The 23,934-nt window shown below is 52.3% G+C and overlaps 1 protein-coding gene across 4 annotated transcripts in view; it reads right to left on the reverse strand.

Moving 5' to 3' along the window:
- Positions 1-23,934, reverse strand: part of LOC133130214 (ubiquitin carboxyl-terminal hydrolase 10-like) — a 42,646-nt gene that overhangs the window by 4,960 nt on the left and 13,752 nt on the right. For all 4 annotated transcript variants that reach the window (XR_009708925.1, XM_061244612.1, XM_061244611.1 and 1 more), the window contains 10 exons: positions 21,287-22,459; positions 18,380-18,471; positions 18,026-18,135; positions 16,646-16,704; positions 16,129-16,235; positions 13,963-14,062; positions 13,052-13,244; positions 9,500-9,665; positions 7,541-7,685; positions 5,520-5,585 (listed from right to left, as the gene is read on the reverse strand). Coding sequence is in view for 3 of the 4 variants with exons in the window: in XM_061244612.1 (XP_061100596.1) it covers positions 5,520-5,585; positions 7,541-7,685; positions 9,500-9,665; positions 13,052-13,244; positions 13,963-14,062; positions 16,129-16,235; positions 16,646-16,704; positions 18,026-18,135; positions 18,380-18,471; positions 21,287-22,459 (2,211 nt within the window). In the remaining variant the exon portion in view is untranslated. The remainder of the gene's footprint in view (positions 1-5,519; positions 5,586-7,540; positions 7,686-9,499; positions 9,666-13,051; positions 13,245-13,962; positions 14,063-16,128; positions 16,236-16,645; positions 16,705-18,025; positions 18,136-18,379; positions 18,472-21,286; positions 22,460-23,934) is intronic.

Below are 23,934 nucleotides of genomic sequence, written 5' to 3' on the forward strand. Positions count from 1 at the left end.
CAGGAGTAATGTGTGAGTAGAGACAGCAGGAGTAATGTGTGAGTAGAGGAGACAGCAGGAGTAATGTGTGAGTAGAGACAGCAGAGTGATGATTGACAGCTCGAGTCCTTCCCTGCGTTTTTCCACTGCTCTCTGAGAGGATGTCAATCATCACTCCGCTCCCAGAGTGAGAGAATATTTTCCCCCAGGTCCTCATTCAACTAAGTTTTCCATCCAAGCCCCACTCTTGCACACAGAGACACACATACATACACCTCTCAAGCACACACAAGCACACCAACTCCCTGAACTTCTACTCCCTGAAACTGAACTGAACCCAGATCACACTTTGTAAATACAACCATTCAGAAAGTGCCGAAACATCATTTTCACCATTTTAAGACCATGGACGGGACAAGATGCTTTAATCAGTCAAAACAAACCAGTCAATCAATCAAAAATATATTTGTTGAAAGAGGTAAACTGATTGATTGAAAGCACAATTGACATCACGATTGGCAGAGTCTGTAAAGGTTGCACAAAGCAGGATTACCGAGTTAGCTGGACAACTGCACCGAGTAAAACCCGGAACAGCTTTCAACTTCAGTCCTATTCCAGGTTTTATTCCGTTTATCCAGAGAACTCAATAAGCCTGCTTCCTCATACAGGGCCCAGGACACCCGGGAGAGCGGCCAATCAGAGGGGAGAGGTGTTGATGTTGGGCAGAGAGGCCCCTTCAGTCAGACCCAGAGCACAAAGCATCAACAGACCGTTTACTCGCAGGGCACGGGGGAAACCACACTTCACCCTGACTGGAGCCAGTCCTCCAGGACGGCACAGCACAGCCAGTCCCTTCTCAATCAACATAAACTACTGCACCGCAGAGCACTCCACAACCAAGAAAACCATAGAAGAAGTGTAGCCCTTTCCTTTTTGTCAGTTATGTTTTTTTTTTTTTTTTTTTTCAGAAAATTATACTATGTGCCAAAAGTTCTGTAAGGTGGGTGGGGGGGTGGTGAAACGAACGCTTATTTAAATTAAATCTTCGACTCAAACTGACAAAGTTCAGCGTTCTGCGGTCGCAGCCGCTCCCGAGCTGAGATGAAGTGTCACAGAGCGTACTGAAACACGGCTCGGCGCAGACAACCCAGCGCAGCGCGAATCAAAAGCACATCGGCGTGAAGGCCCGCGACGCTGCGCGGGGGAAAACAAAAACACCGTCTGCGCTGCTGCCGTCCCCTTCCCCATGCGGTGACATCACACCGTGTGGCAACGGCCAATCACGGCGAGGCATCGGGCATATTTGAAGAGGGAGGGAGAAGCGACTGAAACAGCAGGGGACTAACACAAGAATTCAAAATCAACTTTGGTTTTTTAACAGAAGGAAGTTTGAATAATAAAATGCCGAGATTTTATCATTTTATAGTCACTGGCAAGTCAAGAGCGTGAAGCAGTTTTATGTGCGAACACTTAAAGTGAGAAAGCCTAAGATCACAGAGGGGTTATCCTGGGGTTTCTGTAGCGTCTCTGCGAGCCACGAACCCGAGACGACTGCCCTCCTGACACGGATTCGTCACGCTCGACCATCAGAGCGGGCACCGGCCCGTTCTCTAGCGAGAGCTGTCGACACCCGCCCTGAACGTCCCGCAAAGAGCTGGCCAACGCATCGGTCTGAACCGCTCCACGCTCTGAAACCGCTCCACGCTCTGAAACCGCTCCTAAACCGCTCCACGCTCTGAAACCGCTCCTAAACCGCTCCACGCTCTGAAACCGCTCCTAAACCGCTCCTAAACCGCTCCAACTGCCACCGCACATCATACCAGCCTCAAGGAATGGTGTTTCAACGTCAGCGTGTTCACAGAGAAGGGGGAGGGATAAACAGTGTTGTGGTTTGAGCGTGTTTGTTGCTGCAATTCATCTCTTGTCCGTCCGTTAGAAGTCCGAAATGACCTATTGTACCTTTAAATCTTCTTCTGACGTAGCCTATCTACTTAGAGCAATGATGCATTGTGTGTTCAGAGATACTCTTCTACATACCACTGTTGTAATGTGTGGATATTTGTGTTACTGTCACCTTACTGTCAGCTTTGACCAGTCTGGTCATTCTCCTCTGACCTCTCTCATTAACAAGGCGTTTCAGCCCACAGAACTGCTGCTCACTGGATGTTTTTTTTTGTTTTGCACACCATTCTCTGCAAACTCGAGAACACCATTGTGAATGGAAATCTCAGGAGATCAGCAGTTTTCTGAGATCTTTCCTTGGGCTCGTGAAAAGCGTTTTGGTGATGCCGAAGTCAATTTCTCAGGTGCCGCCATTTTGTAGAAATTAGAGGCAGAGGGGAAATGGGGGGGGGGGGGGGGGGTGAGGGGCCATATATGGGCAGGAAACAAAGCTTGCTTCCTCTCAGCAGTCACTCGACGGTGATGCAAACCGTCCCCAATTCCTTACCAAATATGACAATATTGCTCAAATAACACAATAACTCACAAGTCCGCACAAGGAAAAACATCAGACATATCTTAAAAAAATAAATAGATGAAACAGTTCTGAGGAAACGGAGTACGTTGCGGAGCTTTTTTTACGACGGCGGCCGGGTGCCATGTACTCCGAAAGAACGGGAGGTCCGGGAGCCGAGGAGGGTTTTATTTTTAACGATAAACAACGTGACGCACGGGCCCCGGGCCCCTCTGGGGCCGCGGCCGGCCGGCCGGCGAGACGCAACAGGAAGTGGGAAAAACACACGACTCAAACCGGCGGGATTATTAAATATGACCGTCCCGCTGACACACTGACATCTGCACAGCGGGGCGCAGAACAGGAAGCTCGCTCCATCGTACGCAGGAACGGACCCAGGACGGTCTGGGACAGGACAGGATGTTACGGGAAGCTGAGGCAGACACACAGCGGAGAAATGATCTCGCATCCACCCCCCCCCGACAGCCACTCGAGTCTAAAAACGAAGTATTTCTAAAACACAAGTCTCTCTCTGGACCAGATGTGAAAAATGAATTGCTTTTCAGTCAACGCAGCCTTTTTTTTTTTTTTTTTTTTTTTAAGCCACTGTTGCCAAGAGCAACTGTGCTGGCAACAGAGATCCCTCTGAAAGTAAAATAAACTGGTGACGCCAATCCACCACCAAAATCTGGGAGAGGAGTACGGTTCGGGGACACTCACATTCCGTCCGTGCTGTTTGGGGCAGAACTGAATTTTATTTTATTTTCATTTTTTTGGGGGGGGGGTGTCAGCAGGGGTCAACACTGACCCCTTCTCTAACGGAGAGGAGAGAGGTCTTGTCTTAATTCCTCTCCCTTCTCTTCCCAGCTTCAGAATGCACACTGCTCTCCTGTCAATGTGATCCGACCTGCACCTGCCTAAGGTGCTGTTCATTATGGAAAAAAACATGAAATGCAATTCACAATTTGAGCCAAAATTCATATCAACAAGCCCGCCCCTCTCAGAGCAAGTCGACCTAGCTGAAGGTAAATAACGCTAAAATTAAGATGAATTTGCGGTTTTTAAACTTCTACTTAAAGCAGCAGGACGGACAGGAGCGATGATCAGGAGAACCCGGACGGAATCACAGGATTCACAAGAACTCTCCGTGGAATTCCCTGATGGCTCCAGGACCATAAAACATATTTATGAGCCCAATCACAAAACTCTTGTTTGTAACGCGTGTATATTTGACTTCCAGCGGAGCGACGGGGCTCTCTCCCGTCCCGTGTTATGACTGAGGAGTTTGTGTTTGGGTGCGTGCAGCCAGGGAGGCTCAGGCCAGCTCAAGCAGCCTGCAGCCCGGGACAGCTGTGTGGCACAGAGGGCCGGGGGGTTTGGGCTCTGGACCACACGGGATTCCCCTGGGGGTTCAATGGCACCACACACAAAAAAATTAATAAAATAAATTAAATACAAATATTGAAGGTGGGAGGACTGTCCTGCTTTTTCAATTCTGGAAAAAAAAAATAAAAAATAAAAAAATAAAAGTAATAAATCAGGTGAAAAGCCTAAGGAATTTCCAAGTAGAAAATCTTGGGCAGAAGAGCAGACCAATGAGAGCAGTGGGAGGAGCAGACGCTACCCCAGGCCTACCCAGAATTCAAAGAGCACAGCCAACAGGGTATGCAGTCGGGGAGTTTTAACTGACGCCAAACATTGCTTTACATTACAGGCATTTGGCAGACGCTCTTATCCAGAGCGACGTATAGTTGATTTAGACTAAGCAGGAGACAATCCTCCCCTGGAGCAATGCAGGGTTAAGAGCCTTGCTCAAGGGCCCAACGGCTGTGCGGATCTTATTGTGGCTACACCGGGATTAGAACCACCGACCTTGCGGGTCCCAGTCATGCACCTTAACCACTACGCTACAGGCCGCCCCCCAAACGATGCTTCATCTGACTTGTAATAAAATAGAAGTCCTGACAGGATGCAGTCTTATCGGAGAGTGTGGGACGTGTCGATCATTCTGCTCGGGTCATCAGTGCGGGACACGCCCAATTCCCCGTTCGCAGGGCGGAGCAGCACCTCAAACCAACGACCCGAAGTCAGGTCAGAGCCCGCATTTTTGGGCAGGTCGTTCCTTATGTAAGGACGGGGGCTGCGCGCTCCGATTAGCAGCTCCATCACGTCGCACATCAAAGCCCTGTTGTTACACCGGGAGAGCAGCAGAGACCTGAGCCCTGGCAGTGACACACGGAACAGGGGAAGAATCTTCCACAGAAGGTGAATAATTCTTCTTAATGGTGTGTGGAGAGTAATTTATCTCCCAGGCAGACGGGATTAAGCCTGTTCCAGTGGCAGGGGCCAGCGGGACGCTCTGGAGACGTGGCTGATAAACACGGCTAATATCCAGAGGCCCGCCCGGGCCCGGGGCAGAGACATGGTCAAACCTTTATGTGAAATTGGGAATGAATTTAAAGGGAAGATGGGCGTGTGGTGTACTGATGGCACACACACACACACACACACACATATGGGCTCGAGCACACACACACACACACACACACACGCACACACGCACACACGCACACACGCACACACGCACACACGCACACACGCACACACGCACACACGCACACACGCACACACACACACACGCACACACACACACACACACACACGCGCGCACACACGCACACACGCACACACGCACACACACGCGCACAAACATGCGCACACGCACATATGGGCTCGCACATGCACGCACACGAGACAGCACACACACACACACACACACACACACACACATGCGTGACACACAGAGACAGAGACAGAGACAGAGACAGAGACAGAGACAGAGACAGAGACAGAGACAGAGACAGAGACAGAGACAGAGACAGAGACAGAGACACAGACACAGACACAGACACAGACACAGACAGAGACAGAGACAGAGACAGAGAGACAGACACAGACACAGACACAGACACAGACACAGACACAGACACAGACACAGACACAGACAGGGCAGTGGAACAGAGAGAGCCTGGCTCCAGGTGAGGGGGAAACCCCCAGAGCGCAGCGTGAAGTGAACAGAACGTACCTGCAAAGAGCCTGTAGGTTCTTTGGCCTTTGAAGATCTTACTCCTGACGCCGGGAGACAGCAGATCTGGAAGGGAGACCAAAACGCGCACGCTCACACCGTGAACTTTCCACAAAGGCGCAACTTCAAAGCACATCCAACACATTCTGTCAATACGCAAGAAAACAAAACGCCCACTTGTGCTTCGGGGGGAGAAGTGCATCATCATTATTATTATTAATATGCGTTAAATCAAACGCAGATAGCCTGTCAACACCGCATTCCGTTCAGGCCACGATGTTGGCGGAACATCACCCGCTCGTAAACAACGAAACGCACGGCCTGCTCCGACAGATCTGCAGTCTGGAGCGGTTCTGGCCACCGGGACAATCGCTCGGTCGCGTCTCAGCCCGACTCAGGGCTCAGAACCACTTGCTGGGGGAGGTTCTGCAGTTCCCTGGCTAGATGCACTACACAATCCGGCCCTGGTTTTCTTTTCTCCCAGGACTAACTGAACAATATTGGCAACCGATTGGCCAGACTGTCTTGACACCTGACTCCCAGGTAAAGGGAGGGTGACCACACCTGACTCCCAGGTAAAGGGAGGGTGGAAAACCAGCAGTTCTCAGCCCTCGAGGACCGTGATTTTAGGAGCAGGGGGGCAGATCAGGGGTGCCCAACTCCAGTCCTGGAGGGCCAATCTGCGTGCTGGTTTTTGTTCCAACCAACGACCTCGATTTATCCTTCTGATGACCCTGAACTACACTGGTCCCCTACTTCAGAGCACAGGAGGGTCTTTAGGATACACTCCCTCTGCGACTGCTGCTCCTGCCTATTCATTACATTACATTAGTTGCATTTGGCAGACGCTCTTATCCAGAGCGACGTACAGTTGATTAGACTAAGCAGGAGACAATCCTCCCCTGGAGCAATGCAGGGTTAAGGGCCTTGCTCAAGGGCCCAAACGGCTGTGCGGATCTCATTCAGACATCAGATCGAGACACGATCGAGCCAGTGACATAATTAAGAGCACAAGCTGCCCCAAAATCCTGACACGGATCGGCCCTGGTGCGGATCCTCACCAGGTAGACCTACGCTGACACTGAATGGCTGTCCAGGATCCTGAAGCCAAGCGGTAAGGAAAATAAACCAGAGCGGTGGCAGTAATGGTGGGGTGGGGGGCTGCCTCTGCAAACAGAGCAGAGAACAGTAAACAGGGCGCTGGAATAAACCCGTCCCACTGTCTCAGACGCCGAGCCCAGAGGCGGGGGGGGGCGGGCGGGCGTGTGCGGGGGCCAAAGCCACGAGCCACAGGGCCACACGTGGGACGTGGAGGGGGGGGGGGGGGGGGGGGGGGGGTTGCAGGCTCCAGACCACAGCCCGGTCTGGCAGAGGCATGGCTCTTGCATAATGGGGCCGGATGACACCAGAGCACTGTGCGAGCCTACATCACAGACCCAGGTGCCCTCTTCTCCTCTCGATTACGGTCAACTCACCAGGACCAGGATGAAGATCACAGCACTGAGATATTAACTAATTGTTCCGCCACCATTAGACAGACTGGTTTCACGTTACTGTCATTTTGGATAAGTCTTCAGCTGTATGATCCACTCCACCATTGGCCAGCTTAGGAGAAGGCTCAGATACAGCAGAGGGGGACAATGAGGTGTCGGTATTGGTGTCTATTCATGGCAACGTCTGCCCTTAATCGCATAATTAGACCTAACATTTCCACCATTTTACATTTTAACTATATTTCTCGAAAGGGCCATAAATGGCAGCCGCTGTCGACTTGTGTCCATGCATGAAATGTTTCATGTTCACTGCGATCTTCACGCGGTGTGTGAAATTGAGCGAGCCAGCGTTGGTGTGTACAACCATTTGGCGCATTTCGCCAGGGTAACTGGCGGCAACGCAGACCTGCAGACACACACCGGTCCTCCGGGACCAAAGCGGGCCCACCCCGGAGATACAGGCAGGGGAACCACGGGGATCCCCGCTCCGATCGGGACGCGCTCGTCGAATCCGCGGCCGGACGGTACCTTTGCTGATCTCCAGGTCGACGGGGTAATCGATGTTCTTCACCAGCTTCTGGCAGCCTCCGGTCTTCTCGAAGACGAAGCGCTTCAGGTGAAGGACCAGGACGGGCGGGAGCTCCTCCAGAGTCACCCTCCGGCTGATCTCGATCTGAGGCACGAAACGCACGACGTGAGGTCAGGAGACTCAACCCCGACAGAGTACACTCTGACCACTAACTCCCATCAGACTACACTCTGACCCCTAACTCCCATCAGACTACACTCTGACCCTTAACTCCCATCAGACTACACTCTGACCCTTAACTCCCATCAGACTACACTCTGACCCCTAACTCCCATCAGACTACACTCTGACCCCTAACTCCCATCAGACTACACTCTGACCCTTAACTCCCATCAGACTACACTCTGACCCCTAACCCCAGTCCTTCACACACTCAACATGACGTGAGGTCAGTGTGGAGACTCAACTCCCTCCACACCACACTCTGACCCCTAACCCCCATCAGACTACACTCTGACCCCTAACTCCCATCAGACTACACTCTGACCCCTAACTCCCATCAGACTACACTCTGACCCCTAACCCCCATCAGACTACACTCTGACCCCTAACTCCCATCAGACCACACTCTGACCCCTAACTCCCATCAGATTACACTCTGACCCCTAACCCCCATCAGACTACACTCTGACCTTAACTCCCATCAGACCACACTCTGACCCCTAACTCCCATCAGACTACACTCTGACCCCTAACCCCACACCTTCACACACTCAACATGACGTGAGGTCAGTGTGGAGACTCAACTCCCTCCACACCACACTCTGACCCTTAACTCCCATCAGACTACACTCTGACCGCTTAACCCCCATCAGACTACACTCTGACCGCTAACCCCCATCAGACTACACTCTGACCGCTAACCCCCATCAGACTACACTCTGACCCCTAACTCCACTAAGTCATACGCACAGCATTACAGGCCCAAACCGATCGGTTTCCAAAAACCAGGACAGTCGCGAAACGAAACCACGACTCGATCGAGGAGTCAACAGAACGTGACCAGCAGCAGGCCCTGAAACGCAGGAGCGCACCAGACGCTGCCCGTGAGACGGAGGACAGAGTGAAAGCACAGCGGCGTGCAGACGGCCCAGGGGAGCAGCTGCTCTGCAGATGTCCCTGTCAGGGTGTCGACACGCCAGGTCTCGCTGCTGGCCGCAGTCACCACGCCGTCAGGCTCGACCGGGCGCACCGCGGTCCCGAAGTACAGGTACCGTAAACACCACCGCACGCGGTCCACATCCACAAACTGTTCTGTTCAACGGTTTATGAGAAATCGGACACCACGGTCCAGATCTTCAGCGGGGGAGCGGGATGGGGCGTGAGCGCGTGTGTGTGTGTGTGCGTGCGTGCGTGCGTGCGTGCGTGCGTGCGTGCGTGCGTGCGTGTATTTGTGCATGTGTGCGTGTGTATGTATGGAGGGGGGGCGTGTGTGTGTATGGAGCAGATACTTGTGTGTGCGTGTACGTGTGTGCGTGTATGGAGGGGGTGTGTGCGTGTACGTGTGTGTGTGTGTGTGTGTAGGGGGTGTGTGTGTGTGCCTCTGTGTGTGTGTGCAGACAGCATTGCAAATGCATCAACTGACTGGGCCAAAACTGACAACTGACTGACGAACAACAGACCCACAGTCTGACAGTCTGAGTTCAGAGGGAATCTACCGTGCCTCCTGTCATCTCTGATCAAACTGTACTGGGCCGTTAAAAAAAAAAAAAAAAAAAAAAAAAAAAGAAAAAGGTCAAAAAAATAAACGACGAAAAAAAAAAAAAAAAAACACAGATAGAATTGAAAAAAAACCACAAAAACCAGAGGGGAAAAAGGAAATCAGAAGTCACTCAAAGTGAGGAGAAGGCGACTCGCTCGGCCGAGGGGCGGCGGTAGAAGGTTCCGGAAGGACGCACCTCCTGCTTCGTTTTGGTGGTGTAGCCCTGGACCGACTCGCGGGCCACCAGCGCCTCCAGGGCCTCCTGCACGGACCGGACCTTCTCCGACTGGATGTCCAGCTGCAAGGTGAAGAAGGGCTGCAGCGTGGCCGACTCCTTGGAGCTGTGCTGGTACACCACCGACCTGCAGGGGGAGACAGAGAGCAGGGGGGGTGAGCGCCTTTAACACCGCCGACCTGCAGGGGGAGACAGAGAGCAGGGGGGTGAGCGCCTTTAACACCGCCGACCTGCAGGGGGAGACAGAGAGCAGGGGGGTGAGCGCCTTTAACACCGCCGACCTGCAGGGGGAGACAGAGAGCAGGGGGGTGAGCGCCTTTAACACCGCCGACCTGCAGGGGGAGACAGAGAGCAGGGGGGTGAGCGCCTTTAACACCGCCGACCGGCAGGGGGAGACAGAGAGCAGGGCCTTTACCACCTGACGCAGGAGAGCTCACAACAGCACCTTCACACACCTGTAGCGACAGCACACCAACTCCATATAACACAGGGTCACATTTATCCCCTTCAAATGAACACACCAACTCCTTATAACACAGGGTCATATTTAAACCTGTCAAAAGAACACACCAAATCCTCATGACACAGGGTCACATTTAACCCCTTCAAACAAACACACCAGCTCCTTATAACACTGGTCTGAACCAAAGGTGATGTGGTTCATTTCACCAACCAGCTTCTTCACCAAAACATTCGTCAACAAAGGCTTTTATTTTCCGTTTAAGTGGGCCAAAGAACCAAAAAAATAATACTTTCATACTGAGAAGATAATTGGGCTGCAGTGTATTTTGGAGAAAGAGAGAATGTCATCGGTAGTATTAAGCAGCCTACCAAGCCTCATTTGTCATGCAAGTTCCTGTGCGTGCATCAGTGTATTGGAATAGGTGTCTGGAACGCCACACCTGACACCACCAGTGGAAAACAGCCTATGAAGGAGCGATTTAAGTAAGAACACAAACACCCTGAATCGACATTGCACTTATGGATTGGCACCGAGTTTCAGAGACACAGTGGCAGGACCCCGCCCCGCAAAACTTCCAAAATCCCCCCCCAACCGAGGGGCGAGATCAGACCCCACCAAATTTGGCACACTTCATACTACTAACTAGCAGCTCAAACGGGATCTTCAGCTGTTGAATGAGGTGTGCTTTGCAGAGGTTGGGAGTGAAAACCTACAGAACAGTAGATCTGTAGGATCCTTCCCCTCCCGACACCCAAGTCACCACACAGATCTCGGCCTGCTTGGCTGATATCTCTGCGTGGATGACTTCCCATCACCTGAAGCTCAACCTTGCCAAAACTGAGCTTCTCTACATCCCTGCTAAGTCCTCTCCGCCAATCGACCTCTCACTGACTGTTGAGGACCTTGTGGTTTCCTCCTCCCGTACAGCAAAGAATCTTGGGGTGACTCTTGATAACTGCCTCACCCTGGCTCCACAAGTATCCTCCACTGCCAGAACCTGCAGGTTCTTTCTGTATAATATACGCCATATCCGTCATCTCCTGACGGAGAAAGCCACCCAGCTCCTAGTCTAGGCGCTCGTCATTTCCCGCCTGGATTACTGCAACTCCCTCCTAGCCGGTCTCCCAGCGTGTGCCATCAAGCCCCTCCAGCTGGTCCAGAATGCTGCAGCCCGCCTGATCACCAGTCAGCCCAGGTCGGCTCATGTCACCCCGCTTCTCATTGGCCTCCACTGGCTTCCTATTGCCGCACGCATCCGATTCAAGGCCCTAGTGTTGGCATTTCAGGCTGCTAAGGGGACTGCCCAACCTCACATACAATCCTTGATCACTCCCTACTCCCCAGCTAGACCACTCCAGTCTGCCAGCTCTGGTCGCCTTATGGTTCCCTCACTACGAGCACCTGGCGGTCGAGCTGCACGTTCACGTCCGTTTTCCGTTCTGGTTCCTCAGTGGTGGAATGACTTGCCTACCACTGTCAGGACAGCAGAATCCCTCCCCCCATTTCGACGCAGACTCAAAACACCTTTTCAAACTCTACCTTAGTCCTCCCTCCTGATTTCCCCCGCCCCCCCTTTCTGATATCCCAATCCTCCTAAAAAAATTAATAATAAAAATAAAAATAATTGCACTTATGATCACGACTATACGTTTAGAACAGCATTCCATGTGTATTTTCCTAGTTCTGGATGTGATGCTTTGACTTGTGGAAGAACCTATGCTCTTGTAAGTCGCTTTGGATTAAAAGCATCTGCCAAATGACAAAAATGTAAATGTAAAAAATCTCCAGGAACAGGGTTGGGCAGCCCTACTCTAGCTGTTGAATGAGGTGCGCTTTGTTACGGTTGGAGTGAAAACCTACAGGATGGTAGATCTCCAGGAACAGGGTTGGGCAGCCCTGCTCTAGCTGTTGAATGAGGTGCGCTTTGTTAGGGTTGGAGTGAAAACCTACAGGATGGTAGATCTCCAGGAACAGGGTTGGGCAGCCCTGCTCTAGCTGTTGAATGAGATGTGCTTTGCTAAGCTTGGAGTGAAGACCTACAGGACGGTAGATCTCCAGGAACAGGGTTGGGCAGCCCTGCTCTAGCTGTTGAATGAGGTGTGGCTTTGTTAGGGTTGGAGTGAAGACCTACAGGACGGCAGACCTCCAGGAACAGGGTTGGGCAGCCCTGCTCTAGCTGTTGAATGAGATGTACTTTGCTGAGCTTGGAGTGAAGACCTACAGGACGGTAGATCTCCAGGAACAGGGTTGGGCAGCCCTGCTCTAGCTGTTGAATGAGATGTACTTTGCTGAGCTTGGAGTGAAGACCTACAGGACGGTAGATCTCCAGGAACAGGGTTGGGCAGCCCTGCTCTAGCTGTTGAATGAGGTGTGCTTTGTTAGGGTTGGAGTGAAAGCCTACAGGACGGTAGATCTCCAGGAACAGGGTTGGGCAGCCCTGCTCTAGCTGTTGAATGAGGTGTGCTTTGTTAGGGTTGGAGTGAAAACCTACAGGACGGTAGATCTCCAGGAACAGGGTTGGGCAGCCCTGCTCTAGCTGTTGAATGAGGTGTGCTTTGTCAGGGTTGGAGTGAAAACCTACAGGACGGTAGATCTCCAGGAACAGGGTTGGGCAGCCCTGCTCTAGCTGTTGAATGAGGTGTGCTTTGTTAGGGTTGGAGTGAAGACCTACAGGACGGTAGATCTCCAGGAACAGGGTTGGTAGCCCCTGTCTGTGAAGGACTGAATGGGCTCCTCCAGGCACTCGACACTAAGCCAGAATAAAGAAGCACTAGTTCTGCTGCTCCAGCAAGGAAAATAAACTCAGACAGAGTCCAGGAGGGCAGCCCATGGAGTGAGACCCAGGGAGCCTGCCCGGTGAGTGTGGTTTCAGGTGGAGATGATGTCACATCTGGCGTCTCAAAGCCGGTACTTGCTTCAGACGTACAAAGACCATGACTCAAGCCGCACCAGCCAATGGGGAGAGTGCGTGGGTTCGGGCACCGCCCACAATTGTGCTCACAAAAAAGGGGACTGCCCCCCCCGCCCCCCCCCCTCCTCCCGGTGCCTACCTGATGTGTCCCCCGAATATGTCGGTGATGGGGGTGGGGACGAAGTCGGCCTGGCGGGTGACGGAGGACTTGTTCCGCGGGCCGACCTGCTCCCACTCGTCCTCGCTGCCTTCCTCCTCCTCCTCTTCCTCCGGCGCCGCGGGGGCCTCCGGCGCTCCGGGGTGAGACTCGGGACCGTTCAGCGCCGCCGGTTCTGTTTGTCCGGAACGGGGAAGGAGCACAGGGGGGGGGTGAGGCCGTGTCGATGCGACACGCACAACAACAACAACACGACTCCGGGAGTAAAAAAAAAATCCAGCCCCTGGGTTTCTTTCGTCCCAGGAAATTGCTACCGATTGCCTTCACCCTAAACTCCCAGGTAAAGGGAGGGGGGAAAATAAACAGTTCTTGGCCCCCCCCAAGGACCACGACTTCCCTGCTGTAGAGAGAACAGGCAGTACTGCAAACAACCCTGCTTAGTGGAAAACAGCTTCTGAAACACAAGTCCAGTCCCTGTGTATTTTACCTGGATTCCCAAAGGTGGAACGGCGTCATAAACGCCGCCTGCAAACGCCGGCGTAAAATTAAATGACTGAACAAAACGAGAACGGCTGCCATTTTAGTGACGTGCACTTTACTGCCACCGTGTGGTGAAACGCGGTAGCGTTATCACTCCGGGGAAGTCATTTTACAGCTTTTCACAGCAGGCAAGCAAGGAGAACGAAAGAGGCAACACATTCCAGGAAATAATGAAAGAGCTATCGAATTAAGAGTCGAAATGGTGGGTTATTGTAGGACTAACTGCGAAATGTAGAGCCAAAACGGTGGTTATTGCAGGACTAACTGCCAAATGTAGAGCCAAAATGGCAGATTTTTGCAGGACCAACTACCAAACGAAGAGCCAAAATGGCGGATAATGCAGGAGTACTCACTCTCCTCCTCTGGAGAGAGGAGCTTCTTCAGCGCAAGCATCTCCTCGTGCAGGCCGTTGAGGATGAAGCCCAGGTACTCCTCAGCGTCCTCCTGTCTCCCCTGTGATTGGAGGAACAGCCCAGAGGTTAGGGTAAGGCTCTGAGGTCCACAGCAAGTACAGAATCAACAATTCTGACGATACAGCAGCTGTCGGTCTGTAGGCTGACAGGAACCTGCTTGCTGGTACGGGGGTTAAACCTGGTCGTAGTTGTGGATACGGTCATAGTTGTGTCATTAAACAGGGCCAGGGGTCAACACCATTACAATTCAGTCAGTGACGGAAATTCACTGAAAATAAATTCAGGCAAATATTTTTTGCAAGGACTCACCACCTTGCATGCACGTATCCTGTGAGGACTTTTAAGTTTTAGCTTTAAATTGAAATGCAAATTTAAATTCATTTCCAGCCGTGACTGAAGGAAACGAACGGCACACGTTAGGTTAGGGGTGAGACTCGGGTACCGTTTTTGTCACAACTAACTGTAACCAGACAAAATGGCCGCAGGTTGTTGTCGACCCGTTAAGACCGCTACGCTTCCACGACCTCGGGTGAGTTTGCAGGAGACCTGCCCACAGCAGAAGAGCTGCTCATTGGATTAAGCGTTCTAGTTGGGCCTGCCTATCGAAACAGCTTCCCTTGACCCGAACTCAACTTTGACCTGCGCGCTGTGGAACCTTCTAGAGGCCTCTTTTGGCCCCCCCTGCTCGCACACTAAACACATAAACCATGCTCGCTCACCAAACGTGAGCATCTGCTCATAACCAAGGATGCACAGAGCGAGGAAAGCACCCCTGTTATTTCCATCTTTGGAGCGGTCATAAAGATGGCAAGTGAACACTGTTGATCGCACGCTAATCCAGAGTACAGCTTCGGGGAGATAAATATTTGCTGGGGCGAACTTGATATATGACCATTAGCATTTCCTACCGAGTGGTGAGCCCCGTTGAGATGTTTGCACACTACAATGCGGTAAGCCCCGGACAAGGACAACCGAGAGCCAACTTATCCTACCATGTCTTAACCCTGGGCTAAGCCTTCACACACTGGCTATTTTGGCACCGTATTTGGAGATGTTGTGGGGCTAGCCGTGAAAAGTCAGTGCTAACCCTGCTCCAGAGCAGGGTCAGCTAGCCCGGGGCTAAAGTTGGTGCTAGCCCACTTTAGAAGGTGCAAGTGTGAATAAGCACTTAGCCCTGCGTAAGCATCTCTCTTAGCCCCAGTTTGAATAAATCTACAGACACAGGATAAACATGCTGAATCATGCTACACTCTCCCAGGCTCTGGAGGAAAAGTACTATCAGAGCACTGTTCTGCAGCCCTGGCTCAACTGAGACCCACAGCTCATGAGGACTGAATGCACTACATTTATTTATAGACGCTTTTTACCCAAAACGACGTACAACAAGCGAATATCAACAGTAGTTCACACAGTATAGTAAGACGATGTAGTAGAGTACGTGCAGTATCCAGTGACAGGGCTAACTTGGCCAACTGAACGGCGGTGAGCAGAAAAGCATTCAGAGTCTCTCAGTCCTTCAGTCTCGTAAAAAGAGCGCTTTAGCAAACGGAACGTACTGAATGCGCACATAAAAACCTCCCTCTGCCAGCTGCGCTGACCAGCACTGAGTGAACCACAGCGGAGGGGACACGGCACAGACAGTACGCCCCCGTCCCAGAACAGGAACGGACAGACAGCAGGGCCCTAGAACAGCAGGGCCCTCGAACAGCAGGGCCCTCGAACAGCAGGGCCCTCGAACAGCAGGGCCCTCGAACAGCAGGGCCCTCGAACAGCAGGGCCCTCGAACAGCAGGGCCCTAGAACAGCAGGGCCCTAGAACAGCAGGGCCCTAGAACAGCAGGGCCCTAGAACAGCAGGGCCCTCGAGCAGCAGGGCCCTAGAACAGCAGGGCCCTCGAGCAGCAGGGCCCTAGAACAGCAGGGGCCCTAGAACAGCAGGGGCCCTAGAACAGCAGGGCCCTAGCAGCAGCCACAGATCGAACGGCACGTGTAAGCGCTCTTGACTGACGGACGGACCGTACCGGCACATCGCAGACGCGTCTTTAGACCGGCAGACTCGGGCAGAGCATCCGCTTCTGCCACCTAACGAGAGGCGCCAGGCGGTTTACCTTCTCAGAGAGGCCGGACTTGATGACCGTCAGGAGTCTGTAGATGTAGTTTGGCTCGAACGGGACTCCCGGTCGGATGTCTTTGACGACTTTCATGTCTCCAGTGGCTGTCAAAAGTGGAAAGAGCTCGTTTCAGATTTACACAGCCGCAGAGCCGTAAGCTTTTTCAAGGGCAGGTTTCAGGAATGTTTTTTTTTTTTCTCAGAAATAACCAGGAGTGATTGTGACATCAGCATTAGTACGTTCAGTTGAGAACGCTCTCATCGCAGAGTCGTTGTCTCACACCTTAAAGGGTTTTTAAGAATGTAATACATTACATTATTGCCATTTGGGCAGACGCTCTTCTCCAGAGCGACGTACAGTTGATTAGACTAAGCAGGAGACGGTCCTTATTGTGGCTACACCGGGATTAGAACCACCGACTTTGCGTGTCGCAGTCATTTACCTTAACCACTACGCTACAGGCCGCTCTTATTATGAAACCGGGATTTTAAAAATCGGTCAGTAAAGGACTCACCTTGCTGCTTGGCCTTTGAGGGCACAGGCATGTTGCTGAACTCGTTCACAAGTCTGACACTGGAGAGGGAGAGGGAGAGAGAGAGAGAGAGATCACTTAGACTTCCACACCACAGCACAGGGAGACCCACAACATGGTAGTAAGACCCATTCACACAGGTGGAGCAGTACTGAAGAAGGAAGACCATGATGAAACGGCGGGGGGGGCAGGACCATGTGACCACACCACCACTGCTTACCCAGACACTGAGACCCCCCCCCCCCCCCCAGCCCACACTACTTTCCTGGGGGAAGCCCTGGTGTCAAACGCCAAATGAGCACATTTTTTAACGTCCTTAGCGACAAATACTTCCCAAAAAACCCGTAGTCACTGCAGCACAGATGTGACTTTGCACCTCTTTAATAGCATCCATTTTATACACGTTGGTATTTACCCTGCTCAGGGATAGTGGCAGTGACCGGGCTGGGAAGCGAACCAGCAACATCTGGATGAAGTTCCCTACCCGTTATACTACACTTCTCCAGCATTCAAACCATTCAAGCTCGTTAAAAAGCATATGGCACTCACTCCACCATAGAGCTACACGCTCATTTCCAGACCACTGAAAAATACCCGACACAAGAGGACTATACCTGGAACTGTTGTTCCACTGTTGTATATTCCTGTTATGCAAGTAAACTCTTGTGTATTAGTGAAAAGGATGCAACGTACGCGTATGTCAACTGAAATTCCTCAGACAGCAATACACAAGCATGCACAAGCCATCGCTTACAAACTGCTGGCCAGCATATGTTCACTCACACACTCACACACTCACACACTCACACACACACACACACACACACACACACACACACACACACACACACACAGTCACACACACACACACACTCACACACACACACACACTCACACTCACACACACACACACACTCACACACACACACACACTCACACACACACACACACACTCACACACACACTCACACACACTCACACACACACACACACTCACACACACACTCACACACTCACACACTCACACACTCACACACACACACACACACACACACACACACACACACACACACACACACACACACACACAGTCACACACACACACACACTCACACACACACACACACTCACACTCACACACACACACACACTCACACACACACACACACTCACACACACACACACTCACACACACACTCACACACACACTCACACACACACTCACACACACACTCACACACACACTCACACACACACACACACTCACACACACACACTCACACACACTCACACACACACACACACTCACACACACACTCACACACACACACACACACGCACGTCGCGTTAGACGGCACTCACAAGTTGTCGATCATGGGCGTGGAGGTGCCGCGTCTCTGCGATTCGCTCAGCAGCGGGATGGACTTCATCAGGTGGTACATGGGAGGGCAGGCAACCAGAGCCTGCAGGGTCTTAGGGTCAAAGGTCAAGGGGTCACAACCATCTCAGTGAGGACGTCAGGTGGTGCCCATGTGAGAATTCCACCACTATAAAAAAACAAAACCACACTGCCTTAATGGCAGCGGTCTGTTCTGCGTTTTAAAAGGGCTCATCCTTCCCATAAATCCCCTCCGTAAACCCCCCTCCGTCTCCCGATCGCTCCGGGCGGAGATTTATGTGCGCAGACGCGCTGGAGAGCGTGGACGAGAAGGATACGGCGTTGATGTAGCACCAGTTGCCCTTGTTGACGAGGCCTCTCGGCTGCAGGGACACCGGCTTGTGGATCAGCTTCACATTCTCGATCAGTTCTGCGGACCGAAATGAGCAAAATCAAAATCACAGACTACACCTGGAACTACTGACGCTGCGTAGAAAATCACTACGCAATCTCCGTTTTAAATACAAATGCAGCTTGGTTTTATCGGGAAACAATGGCAATCAAAGAGCGACAAACACATGAATGAACCGAACACGCATCATAAGGGAAAGCCCTTTCGAAAGCAGCTCCTATCCCACTCAGCTGCGGCTTCCTCACGCCTCTGGGGTGTTTCACAAAGCAGGATGACCGAGTAAAACCCAGAACAGATCTCTTTTTTTACTTCAGTCCATGTTCCACATTTGGGAGGGTTCCAACCCACTCACACCATCAACACCAACAACCCTCTCACCATCAACTCCAACAGCCCTCTCACACCATCAACACCAACAACCCTCTCAGACCATCAACACCAACAACCCTCTCAGACCATCAGACACTAACAACCCTCTCAGACCGTCAGACACTAACAACCCTCTCAGACCATCAGACACCAACAACAACAACCTGCTCACACCGGCCACCATCAACACCAACAACCTGCTCACACCATCAGATACTAACAATCCCTTCACACAGTCAGACACTAACAGACGTGACATGAACAATCCGCAGCCAATAAGACGGCCCTTTAAAAGGTCCCACTCGTCCCAATGGGCCCGGGGCCGACCAGCTCACAGTTTGCTTACTCTCTCTATAAATAATGCACAAGCCCTGGAAGAGCACCGTAAACCAGCGCATTCCTGTCTGCAGAAGTGCTTGAGAACCTGCAAACTCATTTACTCTACTTCTTCGTGAATCCCCCTGAGATTCGATCATTGAAGAACAGAACTTGATTCTTCGCATCTTCTTGCAATTTTCTTCCCGAAATCCACTCCCGTAAGAGGCTGATTTTGAGTTTATTTCATGATCGGAATCGAAGCAGGACTGAAGATCACATTGTGTGTGTGTGTGTGTGTGCGCGTGAGGGCGAGCGTGTGTGTGCGCGTGCACGTGAGGGAATGTGTGCTTGTGTGTGTGCACGTGAGGGAGTGTGCTTGTGTGTGCACGTGAGGGAATATGTGCTTGTGTGTGTGCACGTGAGGGAGAGTGTGCTTGTGTGTGTGCACGTGAGGGAGAGTGTGCTTGTGTGTGTGTGCACGTGGGGGTGTGTGCACGTGAGAGAGGGTGTGTGTGTGCTTGTGTGTGTGCACGTGAGGGAGTGTGCTTGTGTGTGCACGTGAGGGAATATATGCTTGTGTGTGTGCACGTGAGGGAGAGTGTGCTTGTGTGTGTGCACGTGAGGGAGAGTGTGCTTGTGTGTGTGTGCACGTGAGAGAGGGTGTGTGTGTGCTTGTGTGTGTGCACGTGAGGGAGGGTGTGTGCGTGCACGTGGGGGTGTGTGCACGTGAGAGAGAGAGTGTGTGTGTGCACGTGCTTGTGTGTGTCCAGCATTTGTATAACAAAAATGAGATTCTGCAAATCATTGACATTTAAGATGCATCCGCCCCCCGCCCTTAATCAAATCCAAGCTGCAGAGGAGAGATCAGACCGAGGAACGCGTCCCGTGCCAAAACGAAAAACTCAACATCCTCCGAGTCCCTCTCTGTCCCTGCCTGTGTTTACCAGTGTCTGATTCCGAACACCTGGAGCCAGTTTCAGCATGGACCCAGGAGAACCGCAATAGAGCAATACGCATCTCGTAATACAGCCCAGCAAAGAATGGGAAACGATAAAATGGTAAATGGTTGGCATTTATATAGCGCCTTCATCCAAGGCGCTGTACAACTGATGCTTCACACACACACACACACACACACACACACACACACACACACACACACACACACACACACACACACACACACACACACACACACACACACACACACACACACACACACACACACACACACACACAGCGACTGGTTGCCATGCAAGGCACCAACCAGCTCGCGAAACAGCAGCAAAGCCCCAGCCAATCAGGGACCAGAGGACAGACCCAAAAATGAACCCACCAACACTGAAGATTACTTGAGCGTTAGCGCCACCTAGTGCTACATACTCTGGTCGTCAACTTCAGCACAGAAGCATCCAAATATCACAATCACAGTTTGATCACTTTCCCCTACGTTTTAGGTAATTATCCTCGTTTTGAAGCAAAAAAAAGAAGCAGAGTCGTTTATGTACACACTATTCAGTCACTTTCCCAATTAAGCAAACTTTCTAGCAGTTGGAAACATTGAGAAGCTAACACTCAAAAGTTCAGTCACATTACAGTAAAATGGCTCAATGCCGCCACCGTGTGGCGACTTAGCCACACAGCACAACCAACCGGGGAACACATTTAAAGCAATGGTGCAATGCATCTGTTGGCAGCAATTTTCGTGTTGGATATCTTGATTGATATTTGTGATGTAGAGGTGCCTCGAAAGAAGTGCAGAAGAGAGAGAGTAGAGCATTTCAGACGGGCAAGGGCAGCTTGTCTGCCAAATTATATTTCCAAAATGTTTAAATATTGTCATGTATTAACATGTTTCACTATAAAGCAGGCATACAATGTTAGCTAAAACATTGTATGCAGCTAAAAACTGGACATCGCGTCCAAGTAGCCCAAAACTGAACAGCTAGCATTAAAACCATTGGCCAATTAAAAAAATCAAATAAACGACTGCTAAACATTATTTTGTTTTTATAAAATAAAATTAATTCTGACAATCGGAAAAAACACAGGCTCGTGAGGACCGGTGTGTCAGTGTGAGGCCCGGTGTGTCAGTGGGGGCGGGAGGGGCAGGGCGGGCGGGGGCTGGGTTGGGCGGGGGCGGTACCTGCGAGTCTGGGCGCCATGGCGTCCTCGGACACGGGCACGGGGCTCCCTCTGATGTCGGCGGCCGGGTCGGGGGTCTGCGCGGGGGCCGGGGGGGGCTCCTCGGGGGCGGGGGGGCTCTTTACCTCCACGTAGGCCTGAGGGCCGCCCGGCAGGGGCTTGGAGTTGTGGAACAGGCTGGCCCAGGACTTGGCGACGGGGGGCCCGGGCGCGGGCAGGGGCGACGGGGCCTGCTCGGGGGCCGGCCGGGGGGGCTCCGGGCTGGGGGAGGGGGCGGCCTCGGGGGATTGGGGGTCCCCAGGCTCCAGGGAGTCCTTTTGGGGGAGGGGGTCGGCGGGCCCGTTGGGCAGGCCTCCGTCGCCGGCCTCCTCCGGGTCAGTAGTCGCGGCGGTTTGGGAGGGGGCGCTGGCAGTGGGGTCCGGGGGCGGAGGAGGGGGCGAGGTGGGGCTGGGGCTCTGCGTCCCGCTCCCCGGCAGTTCGGGGCTGCCCAGGCGCGGGGCGTCCTGCGTCCGCTCAGCTGTCCTGCCCGCCTCCGCCCCCCCGCCGCCGCGGGACGAGGAGGACGAGGAGGAGGACGACGAAGACGAGGAGGAGGAGGAGGAGGACGAGGAGGCGGCGTGGTTACTGTCCGACAGGGAGGCCGCCCCGCTGGTGAAGTCCAGGGACGAGCCCTCGGGGCTGGCGCAAGTCCTGCGCTCGTCGCCGGGGGCGACGGCTGCCGGGGCGGCGGCCACCTCGTCGGGGAGCGAGGCCGTCTCCACGGCGACGTCCGACTCGGACCCGAGGCCGCCGGGCACGTGCCCGTTCACCAGCCCCGCCCCCGGGGAGAGCGCGCCGCCCTCCGGCCGCCCGCCGGCCGAGCCCTCCAGGTAGTTATAGTAACCCGGCGGGCGCTTCTTCTTCTTCTTGCGCTCCCGCTGCCCCAGGCCGCCCGCGCCCGCGCCCCCCGGCCCGTCCAGCAGGGGGAGCTCCGAGTCGGGGCTGCCGTCGGGCTCGTCCGCCGTCTCCGGGGGGTCCTCCGAGGCCGGGGGGGGCGGCTGGCACCCCAGGATGAACTCGGGGGCCTGGGGGTTCAGCGTGCTGGACACCTTCTGCAGGGCCGGCTCCGCCCCCAGCATCTCCTCCGCCCCCATCACCTCGTCCACCCCAAACTCGATGTGCTGGTACTCCTCACCTGGGACAGACACAGCGCGTCAGCACCAAGGCTCCGACACACACTCCTAAAACACGTCTCACACTCACACACTCTCACACACTCTCACACACTCTCACACACTCTCACACACTCTCACACACTCTCACACACTCTCTCAAAACACTCAAACACTCTTAAAACATGAACACACACACACACGCACACCCACAAAAGCTCCAATGTGCACCCCCCAAAGCTCAAAGCTCACACAGACAGTCACAAAATCTATTGTGTGTGTAGCGTATAAAAACCTTTTCATTATTTTAAAGTTCTAATGAAAGGCTCTAATGAAAGGCTCTAATGAAAACGTGTACCTTGGCTAAAAAAACAGGGCTCAGAGAGCCAAGCATTGCTTAATTAGAGACATGCTAATCAGTTTATGTCATTTACTCCAATTTAAAATGAAGCCTTTGGAAAGAACCAAAACTTTTGCCCCCAATAAACTGGGAAGGGCCTTCACAAGAACAGATGATGTGTCTCAATTCTGCGTTGAAATTTGGGGAAAGGCCAAATCAGACCACAAAAACGTTTAAACTGTTCTAAACCAAGCAGTATCATCATTCCAAGGAATGCAAACCCGCAAATCTTCCCCTGGTCACATCTCAAAAAACAGGCAATTTAACTGGAGACATTCTACAACAGAAAATACAGATTCATCCTTGTACTTTGGCAATTTCTGGCAACGCGTCAATTGCATAGCATTTACTGCATAAATACACAGCTACTTAGGTATTTATTAGGCAACTACTTTGTCTCAGTGTACTTACCACCGAAATCTAAATCAGTAAGTACCATATGCAAGTACTATGTAGATATGTTTGACAGCCCGTTTCATAGTACTTACCTCAGAAATCAAAATAGTCACCCAATAAGTACCCGGGGACTTACCAAGTAAATACTAGGCAATTACCAGGCTGTAAACTAAAGCAGTATCCAATAATTTTTTTTATATATATATAATCTGTGAGCAGTAGCTGGAGGAAGAGGATGCAGGAGGAAGAGTGGTTAGTCAGTGCAGGGCAGGTCAGGCCGAATGCTGGGTTATGACAGAGGCCCCAAGCCGATTGCTGGGTTATGAGAGGGGCCCCAGGCCCGTTGCCAGGCTCCCAGAAGCCCCTGGGCACTGCCCGGGGCAGCAAGACCAGCCCCCGCCCAATCTCTAGGGTTAGAGAGTCTCTTCCACACGGTAGATCCAATCAAAAAACAGCTTCGGGTTAGTGTTCATTGGAGACATTCCAAAAATAAAAAAATAAAAAAAATAACTGAAATACAGGATGACCAAAAAGAGGCCAGTGTTAAAGAAAGACTGTGGGGAAAAAAACCCCTAAAACAGGTAAGATTGTACCTTATCATTACAAATTTATAAAACTGGTAGGTGTTCGCCCCCCACCCCCCACCCCCCACCCAGAAATGCAGCAGCAGCAGCAGTTTGCAAACCGTGGCATTCGGTAGCG

This window comes from Conger conger, chromosome 6 (assembly GCF_963514075.1).
Source record: "Conger conger chromosome 6, fConCon1.1, whole genome shotgun sequence".
NCBI lineage: Eukaryota > Metazoa > Chordata > Actinopteri > Anguilliformes > Congridae > Conger > Conger conger.